At 40.0% G+C, this 15,741-nt stretch overlaps 1 protein-coding gene across 1 annotated transcript in view; it reads right to left on the reverse strand.

Moving 5' to 3' along the window:
- Nucleotides 1–15,741, reverse strand: part of fndc3ba (fibronectin type III domain containing 3Ba) — a 145,476-nt gene that overhangs the window by 42,620 nt on the left and 87,115 nt on the right. Inside the window, exons 8-10 of the mRNA XM_084742012.1 lie at nt 5,280–5,338; nt 252–403; nt 97–156 (exon numbers count right to left, since the gene is read on the reverse strand). Of these exons, the coding sequence (XP_084598138.1) occupies nt 97–156; nt 252–403; nt 5,280–5,338 (271 nt within the window). The remainder of the gene's footprint in view (nt 1–96; nt 157–251; nt 404–5,279; nt 5,339–15,741) is intronic.

Here is a 15,741-nt window from a genome sequence, read left to right on the forward strand (position 1 = left end):
TCCTTTTGACTAAGATCCCCTTTTAGTGTCTTTTGGTTTAGTTTCTGTAGCTCTTAACATCCAAAAAGAACGAGTCAAAAACGGCAAAGTCCTTACCGTACGTGGTAGTCTGTCGCTGGCCTTAAGTCTTTCAGATGGTACTCCAATTCTTCGCCACTGAAACACAAATAAACACAGCACAAAACTCACACCGGTGTACATGTGTATTTGTAGTGGATGCCGTTTACTTTATCTTGGAGTGCGTTTCCCACCTGTATATAAGGCGATACTTTCCGTCTCGTCCCTTATCTGAGAGAGACACCTCGAAGGAGCAGGACACAGGCATCCCGTTACTATGCCTGTTCACCAGCCCTGCCGGGGGGGCCCAGGAGAGCCGTGCAGCCCGCGCCTGCACATTGGACACCTGAAAGACACAGATAGACATATATACACAATGAAGCCAAGTACGGTTACTCATGCACACAAAGTTTCCACGTATGTAGTACAGTATTTTGTTAGCAGACAGGACAATTCATTTGGTAACACTTTATATTAAGGTGCTGGCAATAAGTGTTACTTAATAGGTAATAAAGATTCTTATTAACAATGTGAATAAGACAATAGTATCATAATGAATAAACATGTATTTTTAGATTATAAGCACTTCTAAGAATTTTGTTAACAATGCTTATTAATGTTAATTAATCCTTTATTATGTGCTTATTAACTGTTAATTGTGCATTTTGGGGTACCAGAGCTACAGCAAAGCCATGAGCAATGCTTATTATGGTTAAGTAATCCTTTATTATGCACCTATTAAAAGTTAACATGGGTTTTATTATTATTATCATTATTTTATTATGCTTTTTGCCTTTATTGGACAGTGATGCTTAACAATAATCATGGTCATACTGCTATTATCAACACTTATATAATCTTATTAAGACACATTTATGTTAATAAGCAGCTTATAAGGCCTTATTACCTATTAACTAACACAAGCACCTCAATATAAAGTGTTACTACACATTTAATTCATTTCTTTGCATGCGTTCCTTTCTATCTTAATCTAAACAGCAGTAATTCTACACTTGTGATAATGTAAGATAAAATTTTTCTATAAAGGTGTGTTGCTGCTATAAATTTAAGTGTGCATCTACACTTTAGTCTGTCTGTGTGCTTCATAATTTGTAACTGAAACCATGACTCCAGATTCAGCTGCTCTTTTTTCAGCTCAGGCACGTCCACACCGGGAACACACCAGAACATTAACATGAACAAACACGACAAAGACGGCTGCATGTTTGTGTGTTTTAACTCTGTTGCCTTGTTTGCGCGCCTGCATGTGCGTGCATGTTTATGGGAGATTTAGCTGTGGCACACGGTGGGTGAGCCAATTTAGCGTGATTTAGCACAGTCTGCTGCTATTCCAGACGCCACATCCACTGAATAGGCGATGAATGAGCCTTGAGGGCACCGCAAACCACAACCATGCCTAGACAGTCTGTGAGGAAGACAGACAGACAGACCAGAAAAGAGCGGAAAGACAGACGTGATTGTGGTTTTATTGTGCGTTTTGATCATTATGATTAGGTTTTATGAGATCACATGACCGTGTCCACAGGCCTGAGAACATCCTTGAGGGCAGTTTATTCACAAGTTAGTAGACTTGTTCGCGCGTTTTTTTTATCCATCACTTTGCTACGTGTGCACTGTGGATACATGCATATAATCCCAAGGTTTGTAAGTAATCAGCAGATGATAAACGCAACAACAAAACAGAGAGAAACATGGAGTGATAGAAAACTGAAAGAAAAGGGAGCAAAGGAGCCCTCTGACCCCGAGAGACAGCCTGTTCGTACAACTGATTTGCCAGACAAAATCGGTTTTGCACTAAATGTGAGGTGGTGAGAATCTACTGTGTGTACATCATCAGTCCTCGTCTTCTATTCACTGTTTGAAAGAAAATTAATAACTGTCTGATTTAACCTTTCACATTTTCTCTGTCAATACAATGGCTGTATTTATGCACAGCCTTGGTCTAATCACAATGTGTTTTCAACATAATAGGGGTAAAGGAATAGTGTAATATTCAACCTTTATTCTCATAATAGAAGAGCTTTTAAACCACTTAAACCCCTTAATGCAACTATGATGTTCAATGAGCGTTAGTCACATTTTGTGACGTGCTCACAATAATCAATCTGCTTAATAACGTCTACCAAAGAAAAGACACTTTTTTCCTACTCTTTTGTCGTTTACAAATGTTTTTTTAGAATACAAACTTGAACAAAAAAATCTCTGCGCTCGTTCTATTATGCTGAAAAGAAAGACTGTTAATACGGGACTGTATTTCTGCAGAAATGGCAGGTGTAAAGGTGAATGCTGGAGGCATTCCAGGACTAAAGCTAAAGCTAAAGCTGCGTTTCCAACCAAAATACCTGGGAACTTTTAGTCCCAGGAACTACTTTTTTAAGGAACAATGTCTGTTGCTGTCTGTGTTTCCAGCAGAGTCTAAAGACCCGTGAAGCGTGTGCTTTCGCTCCACGTTGACGTGTCAAAACACAACGAACAAAAAAATGGTTTGCAGCTGCAGATTGTTTTTTCAAAAAAAGTGTGACAGAAATAAAATGCTGCCAGTACTCAACCAATCAGAAACGTTCAGCGCTGCAACCCCTCAAAGTTCTAACTCAATTTCATAGAGTCACACAGAATGAAAGATGTTAACTGCCCACATTGTTCTTATTATAACAACAAGCCATAAGCTACTAATCTAGGATATCCACAGTGATTTGTTTCTCATGTTTTTGTGGAGAAACCATGAAAATGACACATTGTTTTACACTTTTAAATTCCTAACTGTACAGGTCAGAAATAGGAAATGTAAACATCTGGCCCCTTGTTACTTTACTTTTTTCAAATCTGGCCCTTCTGATTGGATTTTTCCTTCTCATAGCAGAGTGAGCAGAGTGTGTCTCACACTTCACTTGTCATTTCATACACTCCGCCTTAAGCCAAGTGCTGTTAATAAGATTTATACAAAGTGATGCTGCAGTGAAAGGCTGCTGGGATCAGTTTTAGCACAATTTATGGTAGTGTAATTAATCAGTTTATGCACCATAGCAAGGTAATATAAATATTAACTCTATAAGGTCTACTGCATCAATAAGCAACCTGGATAAACATTTTAATCGGTGTAATGCCTTACTATTGCCCATAATCAAAACGTCATGTGCACGTAAATGCAGCCTGTGCTGTTACGAGCTCCCAGGCCTTTGAGGTGAAAAGTGCTGCTGCTACATCTTTCTTCAGGCACAAAGACTAAAATAGGACAGGAAAACTCAAGAGAATTATTCCTTTCCCCCCCGATGGTTTTTTATATTTCAATTTAGCTGAAGAAAATGTGGTTTATTTCTTTGAAAGCAAACAATACAAGAATACAAGCAGAGCAACAAAGTAATACTGTGAACATGAAATGAAGAAGAGCGTGTCACACAGCTGAATCGATCAACTGGCACCTTTGTTGTTGCAGGGAGAACTTTAAATCTCATCATCTGTTCCCATGTAGGTGTGTATATATATATATATATATATATGTGTGTGTATATATACATATATATATATATACACACACTGCTACTGTTTCCCACAGACATGCATTGAAGGGACAGTCCACAACAAAATCAAAAACACGTATTTTTCCTCGTACTTGTGGCGCTATTTATACATCTGGATTGTTTCAGTGTGAGTTGCTGAGTTTTGGAGATATCTGCCATGTCTGCCTTCTCTCCAGTATAATGAGACTAACTGACACTCAACAAACAGCAATGTCTCTTTCTGAATATCAGTTTCATGTAGGAACTACTTTCTTTCTGCAGTAGAACCTACCGGAAAGAAAATAGTTCCAACATGAAACTGCTCACAACAAAGTTTGCAGATTATCTAGAGTAAGTGAGTCACGATTTCTGGAAAGAGACGTCGCTGTTGAGTTTTTCAGCTGCATTTTTTTTTTGTTCCTTTGCGCACCACAATATTTCGATATCAAAAACACTACAACTCATACCAAAAACTTGTGAGATTGCAAAGAATATAGTTTGTGCAATATATATGCAAAAGTATGGTGTCCATAAACTACATCTCCCACAATGCATCCCATTTTTTTATTCCTACACTGGATGTGTCTGGAGGCAATTTTCATTTTAAAGCAAACATTCATTTTGGATTTGAAACCTTGCTTGCAGGCTAAGGAACTGAAACAACCACAAATTGTATAATAGTTGTAAACATGAATTTCTGCTTGCCTTTATGTTTCCTAGATTTCTGCTTTCTGAAGTGGTTATTATCAAGTTATTACTAAAACCAGTAATCGAATGCAGAGGCAATTACATAATATGATAAGAAGTAGAGACATCTATGCAATGGCAAACATAAAGAGACTGAATTTGACATCCCTGATCTAGACGGATAAACGGGCCTATAAGTAAGAGGAAAAAGATGTATTGTTGATTTTGGTGTGAACTGTCCCTTTAACATAAAGGTGAAAAGTGATGGACAATTGCATCTGCAGTTAATGACAAAAAATAACTATCAGTGGCAAAAGAGGATCTCAAAATTGTCTGTTTCTTCTCAGTATCGACTACAATAAACTCGCGGCATCAGTGAAGAGGCAATTTGAGGTTATGAGAGCAAATAAATCGCGACTGTCTGTGCATCAGCTTCAAATCCTCCTGAAGAGCTCAAAACATCCTCTTTTTGCACTCCATTTTCTGCGTCTTTCATCCCTCCATTCTCTCGTCATGAACACACAGATATCAAATGATCCAATTGCACAGCCTGCTGACCAAAACTGCTTTAACTGGGAGTGAGCAATTCCTCTCTACCAAACCATGTCTGCACGGATCCGGCTCATTCGTTCACATTCCCCTCAGGGACAGGAGGGGGGGAAAAAAAGCTGTTGGTGTTTACAGAGGTATTTCAGCTGATAAAAGGCAGCATGAATGAGCAGATGCTGCCCTCATGTGGCCAAGGTGAGCAGAGCTTAAACCTCCACTGCGACCGTAATTAAATCCCTGGAAATGACTTCAAAATGAGACACACACAAGTCACAGTTCATATTGTCAATCTGAGCATCTGACTTTCATGTTAATCACAGAGAAAGGATGAAAATATGGAAAAGACATCAACGCTCATGCCAGCTATGACTGCATCAGAAGAGATGATTGATGAAAGTGGTTGTAAGGAAGCGAACGTCGGGTTTGTGTGTCTGTGTGTGCGCGGCGGGAGGAGGTACGCATACCAACCTGTGGTTTGTCGATTGTAGACAGCATGTCTTGAACACGCTTCCCCTCTGAATCATGATCTGAGGAGACAGACAGAGAAAAAAAAACAAGAGTAATTATCAAAAATCAACGACAAGAGGGTTTTGGTACCACTTCACAATAAGACTACCTTTATAAATGATTTATATAAAAAACAAGGTTATTAATTAGGTTGAAAACACTGTAGAAAGTTAGTGTATGAACCTGGTCATTTGATATGTTAACTGATGCGCCTAAAGAAACTTTCTGACCACCCTGTAATTTGGTTTTTACTTTAAAAAGTTCCTGTTCGGGCTGCATTAAAATTTTAAGTTGTTGAACCAACAACTCGTCAATCACACCGACAGTATTACAAGCAAATCTGATTTCCTTTTACATTTTCTCAGTTTGAAAAGTCAGTTCACACGAGAAAACTTTGTTAGGACTGTGAGCTGCTTCGCTGCTGCATCGGCACAAAGAAAATACGTGACACAGCTCCGAGTGAATTTATTACATTTTAAATGTAAAGGGGTCAGGGAGCAAATTCAGTTCTATCCATAGTTGTTTACAATTGTGACTTATCTGAAAGTATATTAGAGACTCAAGTTTCCATTGTACGTTCTCTTAGGAGAGTTTTACCTCAGAAGCAGTGCATGCTGGGAAGTCTGCTAATACAATGATCATGTTTCTTTATTATTAAATAACTTGAACAAAAAAAATGTGTATTTATGTTGAGCTAATGAGAAAAAATAACTTAATTCCATTAAATTCCTGTGTATTTTTTTTTTACAGTATATTAGGATAGTGACAGTGGTTAAATGTTTGTAACTTATTAACAAATATGCGATGAGATAAGATTATCTTATCATAACATCAGTTTTTTTGATACCATAGGAGAAAATCTTCACATTATCTTGAGTGGAAAATGCTGAAACATTCATTTAAAGAGCTGAAACAAACAATTTACATCCAACCATGAGCTGAAAAATAAAACTAAAGATCTGTATTATAACCTATATAATTTTCATTTTACTAATATGGATTTAATGAAAATTGGTATCAAACTCAGGGAATGATACCCACCTTTAAAACTAATTATAAACCATTTATAAGGGTAGTCTCATAGTAAAGTGGTTCAGGGTGTTTTAAAATGTAATATTTAGCAAAAAAAGAGAGACTGGCACTGCTGGTGTGACACAAGGAGAGAGATCATGGGGGCATTTGTGCCACATGTCCGGTCATAATTGCAATCTGTGCAAATCCTACAACTCTGAATTTGATTCTAACTCCTTTTATATTAAAATGAAAAAAAAGAAAGAAAAAGAAAAGTTACATTCCACAATCCCAAGTTTCAAAACAGATGCACATTAGCAATTTTGGCAGTCCTGCAGAAAACTGAGCCGCTGATTGACAGGAGGAGGGGTTTTCAATTCCCACAAGCCATGTTATTGTGATATCTAGAAATCTATGGCTCATTGTTGTCCGAGGTCAGCCAAAGTTTGCCTCTAGATTGAGAAATTGCGGGGTCAAAAAGCCAGATGAAAAGCGCTGCGACTCTCTAATCATCCCTGATATTGTGTGTGAAAATATTCCAAATAGGAAGTCGGTCATCTGTGGAAAGAAACGCAGAAATAAATAGCCCAAAATAGAGTAAAAACAGACCTAAAGAGAATTGAGAGAGTTGTCTAATCGTATGTGATGCAACACTTGTTTTCTCCGGCAAACGCCTATTTCGTCTCATCGAGTCATGATGAACACTTGGAAAAAACACACTAAATTATCCAGAGTTCCGCAGAAAGGCATTAGTCATGAATTCCTGACCTAGAGCGAATAAAATGGGGATCACCGAAAAAAAAAAAAAAGATATGAGTCATATTCCACTGCGAGTACTCCTCTCCGAACATCGAAACCGCTGCTGATTATCTTTACAGGCATTAGTTCATAGAAATCATTATCCTAATCATGATTATGTATCATTTTAAATCAATTGTCCCTACACCTGTGAATATTTATCCACTGAACGGTCTGACGTCAGCGGTGTTGTTGCAGCTCTGCAGTGCAGCTTATTACACATGACATTATACTGAATACAGTGCCACGTGTGTGTAATGTCTGCGCTGCTATATGACGTTCCTGCTGGAGCTTTTAACTCCACAAGCCTTAGACGCGCTTTTAAGTATTTTTTCCTGTTCGCTTATTTTGTTATTTCTCTTAATTGCTTGATACAGGAGCCACACAGTATACTAGGCCAGATATAGATGCTCTTTCATATGTGTTGTCCCCGGGAAGAGGCTCCACGTGACTTAATGTGCAGCAGAAAAACACAGAACCTTATGGAAAATATCAGTCAGACATCAGGCGTTTAGAGGAGTGACTGCCAACCCTTTCATACTGTATTTTGTGACGGAGTAGCAAAGGACTTTTAACTTACACGGGATATATTGCGATTATTTGACAGATATTACGATTGCTATATGATTCACAATTAGTGGTAGCGATCATTTATATTAATTTATCATCATTTTCATTTTAACTGAAAAAAATTCCAATGATTTGACACTTGTTGGGGTGAGCACCAAACAAACGCGTTTTCTCACATCTAGAGAACAAGATTCAATTAAGTTAAGAAATTAGGAAGTCAATCATCAAGCAAGAAGTCAAACATTTAGGTTTTTTCTGTTTGTCTCATTACTGTAAATTGAATATCTTTGTGTTTTTTGTCTAATAAGCAGTCTAAACATATCACACTGTGCTCTGGGAGATCAGGAGAAGAGGGCAGGGGGGAAAGAACTCGCTTTAACCACAGACGGTACATTAAATAGGATTTCAACCTATTTTATTACCGTCTGCGACTTCAGTTTGCTATTTGGACTGCTGTTCTCTTTTTTGGATGCATGATTGTTACATAATGCTCCTTTAAGGATTTTGTCTCCAAGAATTTTATTTATTTATTTTTTGGTCATGGCGTCATAAAACATGATGACAGGCATGCAAAGCTTCAGTGCAGCCCTACATCTGTCGATAACGAAAATAAGCATTAGCTGCAGTCCTAAAGGTCATAAAGGTCACTGCTTAGGCACAATACTTCTACTCAAGCAGCTGAGAGTTTTATGGGGGACGGGACAGCCTCTTCTTAAGGACACGCACACACACACATACATATGGAGCATACATATACACACATAAACACACAGGTCTGGTCCAGTGATGCGACGTGTCTGAAGGTGATTTATTAGACACTCGGGGCTGTCAGGAGGGCGAGTGCGAGTCACTGAGTGTGTGTACACACATGTGTGTGTAATGGAAGTCTTTCCCCCCCGTGTGATCCCCACAGCTGAGGTTTTTTCCGACCAGAGGAGGCCTGCTTTCTCCATCTGACTCTGACCACTGTAAATCACACAGGATGTGTACGCGTCTGGGTCAGCAACACAACTCCAGTGTGTTTGCATCAAACAGGCACATACACACATTCATGGTTTACCTGTGTGTGCAAGGTAGTTTGTTTTTGGAACATCACTGTCTACTTGGAGCAAGTGATGAATGAGAGATTGTGTGTGTGTGTGTGCGTGCACTGTGAATGTGTGTGCGTGTGCGTGTGAGCGGCTAAGTCCCTCTGACAGGTTCTGCGGAGGAGAGGGCCTTACTGTGCCTGGGGGTACACTTATGAGTCATGGCAACAGTGATGTCATGGAAGCACAACCTCAACTTGACCTCCCAATGTGTGTATGTGAGTGTGTGCGTGTATGTGTGTTAGAATAAAAAAGCAAGTGTGTGTGTCCCAGTATCAGGTTACAGGAGATTGGTGATGGGTGCGAGTAGGAGGGGGGAGTTAAGCTACTGTGTGTGTGCATGTGTGTGTGTGTGTAGAGTTCAACAGGTGAAGTACACATTCTGCATCACTGCTGGACACACTGGCTCATTAGTGCACTTTTTGTTCTTTCATACACACACACATTCATCCCCTTTCATCCACTTGGACTGAGCTGAACTTTTCTCTTTTAAGGAATAAAACACACACACATGCACGCACAGCTCCAGACATGAACGGCTCTGTCAGCTCGCAGGCCGACCGACCCGGCTTGTTCCTCCCATTCATCACAGCTGAGCGAAAAAGGGAGAATACGGCCTGTTTCAACGCTGCCGTCCTGTAGCTACTCGTCCGCTGCAGCGAACGCGGCGAGGACAAGAAAAGAGGTGGAATTCCATTACGGCATCACTTCAGCTGTCCCGTTCTGCAAACAACAGATGTTAATAATCAAACAATATGCACGGCTGATGAACGGCTCCTCTGGAGGGTTCACAGTTTTCTTGGCGACGGGAAGAAATTAATTTTGTTTTTCTTTCAGTCTCTTTTGCTCTCAAAAATGTGATCTTACCAAGGAGAAAATAAATCATATTTGACTGTTTTCTTCTTTTGTCAGAGACGTGCTGGTGCTGAAGTTTTGGCACGGACTTTTGAGGATGTCTTTAACAAGAAATGTTGAGTGGATTAGCTTAGAAAAAACGAAGATTTAAAAATAGAGATTTAAAGGTGTAGTAAGCGATTGTGGAGAAGGATAGTTGATTGTTGAGTCTGTTGTTGTTTTTATCCGATCGATAATTTTTGTTTGTATCATTTTTTCTTTTCATACCACCTATCTGTGTTAGAACTACGCTATAAAATAATAAGTTTTGGTTCTGAATCTTAAATATTCGTCCCTTTTTAAAACAAAAATCTCCCCTGACCAAACATCCCCCCTTCATCCACTGATGAAGATCTTTATATGCATCTGAAAGCTCCAGAAAAAAAAAAGCTGGACCATTAGGTTCTGAAAATCACTGACACCTCTCATATAGGTAAGGATGGATATCGTTAGGATTTTATCGATACTGATGCTGCTCCTCGATATGATAATCTTATTGATACTACTCGCCATAATTTGGTGCAAAAAATGAAGACATGTTCCAGAAGTAACACGAGACCACACATGTTTAAATACTTGTCAGCTGTTTCAATAAATACCAGTAGTAGTCTGGTTTAACCAGGAGCTCAGTGATCTTTTGGTACTGACCAGTCAGGAACCGGTATGGGTTCAATACTGGTTCTTCACATGCATCATATGAACAGTTTCCCTCCACTTGAAAGCAATTTGTCTCCTCGCCAGTGGTGAGTGAATTTTGGTCTGCTGTCAGGCTGAATTTGATGCGATCGGACGGGGCGAGCCCAGCCTTTGTGCCGAGTTAATCTGCTACAGCCTTGTGTTCAATGGACAGATACAAGACTGAGCAAACACACATTCAGAAGACGTCTTTTGAATGTCTTGAGTGCACTCTCTCTATCCAATTACAACAATAAGTATGTTAAAAAAAAGTACACAATACATTTACACTAAGATTTCATCGTGTCAATTTCCCACATCTGTCTCACACATCAACAGATCTTTAAGTCAGATGTCCAGATACTGAACCTGATTTACAGGCACACGGATAAAGTCCTGGACTGACGGACGCAATACAGACATATGATCTGCATATCTGTCTCATGTTTGTTGGGTGGTGTCCCTTTAAAGTATGAGCTTTTATTTTGTATGCATGTTTTTCTGTAGTTTCTGTAGCTCGCTACCACTCAACAGTGGACTCAAAATAAATAGCAAATAAAATGTGAACTTGAATAACCCCAACTTTAGTGGTTAAATTACGTAGCTGCACTTACAGACCAAACAATTCCACACCGAACGAGACGGGCTAAAATTTTAGCGCTGTGAAAAAACAGTTGGCTCACCCACAAAGTCAGCTTATGACACGAGTAAAAGATTTGTTTAATATTTCAGGAGGACCGTAATAAAGTTTGAAAAACACGACTGCTTTACCTCACCGCTGCGTGTTATGACTCGCTGTGGTTGTCGAGTCCAGCTGCTTAAGTGTTTAATATAGAGAACAACCACAAAGAACTGATGCTGACGGCTGAAACAGAAACTGAATCTCTTCCCAGTGTAACACACACACACACACACACACACACACACACAGCTCTGTCCTCACTGTCCCTTGTCTCCTCTCCCTTCTGTTTATGTGCTACCCACGCACCCTCACTTCCTCTCCTTGTCTGACCTCACATCCTGTCTGTGTCTGACCGCCTGTGTTTGATTACTGAGGACAGCCAGACGGAGCGAGGGAGCGCAACGGACAGCAGGAAAAGAAGAGGAATGAGGAATTGAGGAGGGGGGGGCCGCAGCGGCCCGAGCCAAGAGCAGGCGAGAGGGGGATTTAGGGGAAGAAAGAGAGACACTGAAGGACAGACCGCTGAGAGGGAGCGGGAGAGGACAGGCGAGAGGAGTCTGGGTAAGAGATTATGTACGAAAACACAAGGAAATTGAGAGACAAAGAGCGAGCCAGGGATCAACAGAGAGGAGGAGAAAGCGAGGGATGAAAGCAGAGAGGGGAGGAGAGGGCTTAGGAGGATGTGAGGCCGGGATTACACAAACTTTTGTGACATCATCAGAAGGCGCAGAGCAGATGCGCACCTCTGATGTCAACGTAGGAGTAGTTATAGTACTAGTCACTGCCTTTTTTTTTTGGTTGTAGCTGTAATAGAGCTGTGAAATGGGAGGAGGATAATTCCCGCACTGTAAATTTCCATTTCACTGTTGACAGTGTCCTCGATGTTCCCAGAAATCAGACGCAGGCTCAAGTCACTTGACTTGGACTCAAGTCAGACAAAGACTTTGTCTTGGACTTGAGCCTTTTGACTTGCAAATACGTCGTTCCCTGAGCCCAAAGGTGAAAAAGTATTTAAAAAGTGCCACAAATCTATTAATTTCCCGAAATTCCTGAATCAACTAACATGAACACAATGTATTATCAGCTAGGTGACACTTAAAGGAGAAATCTGTAATATATTTATTGTAAAATATCATAAATCAACCGTGATGTGTCATCAGAGATTAAGGAAACATGCTGAACAACTCCACAGCTGTGGTGTCCCCCTTTGAAATTTCTACTCCAGGCCAGAATAACTTTATTGTTTGCCTGTTTCACATTAGAGTTCAAATTAATGCAAAATGTCCACCGAATGAGTTAGTGTCTGTTTATGAGCTGTAAGAAATTATTAATAATCTTTTAGAGTGGGAAAACGTTTATAACTGTTAAATTAAGCAAAACATTAATTGAGTCTGGCAGGCAGTCACTGACCTGAACTGAACTCCTGAAGATTGTATATTAACAAGGGTTTCGTCCCGTTTAATATACAGTCTGTTGCTACATAATGGTCCGTTAATTATCCAGATCATTTTTTTCTTTTAATCAGTCCAACAGTATTTAGTCCAGTTGCAGGAGAGAACCATGAACAACTAAAATGACCATCATCCAACTTTGTTCTACATTTGAAGTTGCATAAAGAACAGTTAAGGCTAATATTTTAACACAGTTTGCAAACTAATGCTCAGCTATCGTTAGCTTAATAGCTACGTACCTTTGAAACAGTGAGGCTGTAAACGCAGTTTGAAATTATGACTTGTCTGGAGCTCAAAACCTAAAGTTTAGGAGTTCAGACTTGATTCGGGACTATACCAGGCCATCAATTTGAATCATTTCAACTTTGTTTCTTAGAAATCATGTGGCTTTTTTTGTCACTTTGAAGTGACAGATGGCTCTAACTACTACTTAGCTTAGCTTAGCATAAAGACTGGAACCAGGGAAAACAGCTAACATGCCTCTATCCAATTGCTGAAAAAAAAAAAATATCTGCATTTAGCCACTTGCTGGAACTATTTAGCCTTTTTAGTGAGGCCATTAACTTCCTGGAGTCTGGCAACTTTAAAATGACAAGACTTCAGCTGTGTCTCTATTTCTAGTATTGATGCTGAGCTGGCTGCCTGCTTGCTCTAATACAGGTTCAAATTAAGCGTTCAGGCATCTAACTCTCAGGGAAAAAGCAAATATTTGTACTTTCAAAAATGTCAAACTACTCAGTTAACTGCTGCGTTTTATCAGGTTTCCACAAACCAGAATTTTTAGCTTTTGTTCACAGTTAGCTGCACGGACACGCAACACTATTTTAAGCTCTGTAATTGGATGTTTCACACCAAAATTCTCCCCGGGAGTCGTGGTTGACATCATTCTTAACATTTTTTTCCCATGCTTCAGTTCGGAATTTTAATCAAAGAATTGGACATTTCTTAAAATAGATGCTCATCTTTTGCTCCGAAGACTCAACCAGGACAGTTTCATGCCTATTCCAGCCAAAGTGCACCAAATTCTAGTCATCTGGAATTGCCTTAACAGAAAATGAGTTTCACTTCCAACAACACCTGAAGTAACTCCTCCACACTGCAACTCTATTCCACGGAACAAGTCACTGGATTATTTGGAAGCACATATTCACATAAATACTTAATGCGACCTTCATTCCGTCTCGATCCGTCTCTCTAACATTTTCCCCTTGCTCCCACAGTCCTCCTCAAATGTTTACAAGTCTTTTTTAATGTCGCACACCTACACACTTCAAAATGAGTGGTGTCACTTACAAATGGAGCTACAGTAAAACTAAGTCACTGACAGTGAGGAGGCTGCATTCCTCCTGCATGACGGCCTGCGGTTCTTAGACACAGTCTGTCTGCGCTGGGACAGAAAAAGACCTTTAAGGCCTGGAGAAAAAAATGTGAAAAATGCGGCGATGGCCATTCACTCAGCCCCCACTCCACACACACATGCCGAGCCACAGGGTGCGCGCGTGCATGTGTGTGTGTGTGTGCGTGTGTGTGTCGCCCTAAAGGAACAAAGTGAGATATGATACCCATCTTTAGAAGCCTCTAATCAGGGAGAACAAAGCAAAGTAGCGGACACTCAGCTGGAAGGAAACTGATGCGGAGATGAGAGGGAGGACAGACAGTAGAGGACAGAGACGAGGGACAGAGTTGAAGAGGAGGAGGAGGAGGAGGGAGGGGAAGAGGAAAGAGGAAAATGGAGGTAGAGAAGGGCACAGACCTCAGATTCCACACTATTATCATCTGCTGCATAGTGAGCATTCCATCTGTTCAACAGCTGGGCTACACACACACACACACACACACACACACACACACACACACACACACACACAGACACACACACACACACACACACACAGACAGACACACACACAGAAACACACACACACACACACACGGCAGAGAAGTCGTCTGGACATGCCTGAAATTGTGGTTGTCATGGTGAAGGTTTGGTTCTCATGGTCAGAGCTCTGGTCGTTTATAAAGGGGATTAGAGAGGCAGAGGCAGACCGGGAGACTGGCACAGAGAAATGGACAAGCAGCGCAAGAAAGAGACGGCAGATAAGGGCGGAGAATCGAAAATTCAAATTCAAACATCAAGCCGCAAATAAGAACCATGGTTGTTATTGTCTTTCTGCAGTAACCTGATTTATTGGACTTCATGCAAATGAGACACCCAGTTTTCTTAATCAGGGCGAGGGGGTCGAAGAATCAGCTCAATTTATGCAGGAGAAACCTGATTTTTATCCTTGTTTAATGGCCTCTAAAAGTGTGCATGTGCATGACAACGACTAGAGAAAGTATTTCTATGGCAGCAACAGGCTTGAGGAGTATTAGATGCAACAAGATTATATGACAAGGATTCAAAACTAGTAACTGTATTTCATCACAGTTACTGAAAAAAAGATGTACTCATTAAAAAAATGGCCTTATTGGGTGAAAATGTCGCCATTTTTCGGTGTGAACTTCAGAAAACGAGAACATCACAGTACAGTGACAGTTCTGCCCTCAGCTGACATCATACAAGGACTCAACGTCTAGTTTAAAGAAACATTTTCAGAAAATATCACCTGCAAACGTCAGCTACACAAACTAACTGATAATATTTGCTACACAGAAACCAGCTAATGTTAGCTACACAGAACAACCGCTAACATTAGCTTTACAGAAAACCAGGTAGCAGTTACAGTCTCACAACATTTTGGGACTGTAGGTGGTGATGCTGGTGTTGGTGAAGTTTATTGCTCTTTAATTTAAGTTTGGCTGTGACATGTGAATAGCATACTTAACAAATATTTAAATAAAATGTATAATAATAAACCGACAATGAGCATAAAACATATTAGGCTAAACAATTTCACCATATTTGGTACTGAGGTAACCAAAAAGTAAGAGAAAGTAATCAAGTTACATTACTTTCTTATTGTGATACTTGGGTTTAGACTTTAGACTACATTTTTGACAGGTAATTAGTTACTGTATCAGAATACATTTTTAAAGTAATCCTCACAATGCACAAGACACATCATTTTCCGTCGCTGTGTCCAAAATAATGAAATCTATAGTCCAACTTAAGCTGAAACTAAAACAAATATGTCTCAGTATAAACTATAATCTCTGCGTCCCTGAACCTTATCCTGATTTCTCTCAATAACCAGGTTTCATGTGTGCATGTAAACGTAGACAGAAGAGAGACAGAGAGACCTTGTCCACTGCAG

Source organism: Lutjanus erythropterus, chromosome 18 (genome assembly GCF_056507025.1).
Source record: "Lutjanus erythropterus isolate fLutEry1 chromosome 18, fLutEry1.hap2, whole genome shotgun sequence".
Taxonomy (NCBI): domain Eukaryota; kingdom Metazoa; phylum Chordata; class Actinopteri; order Lutjaniformes; family Lutjanidae; genus Lutjanus; species Lutjanus erythropterus.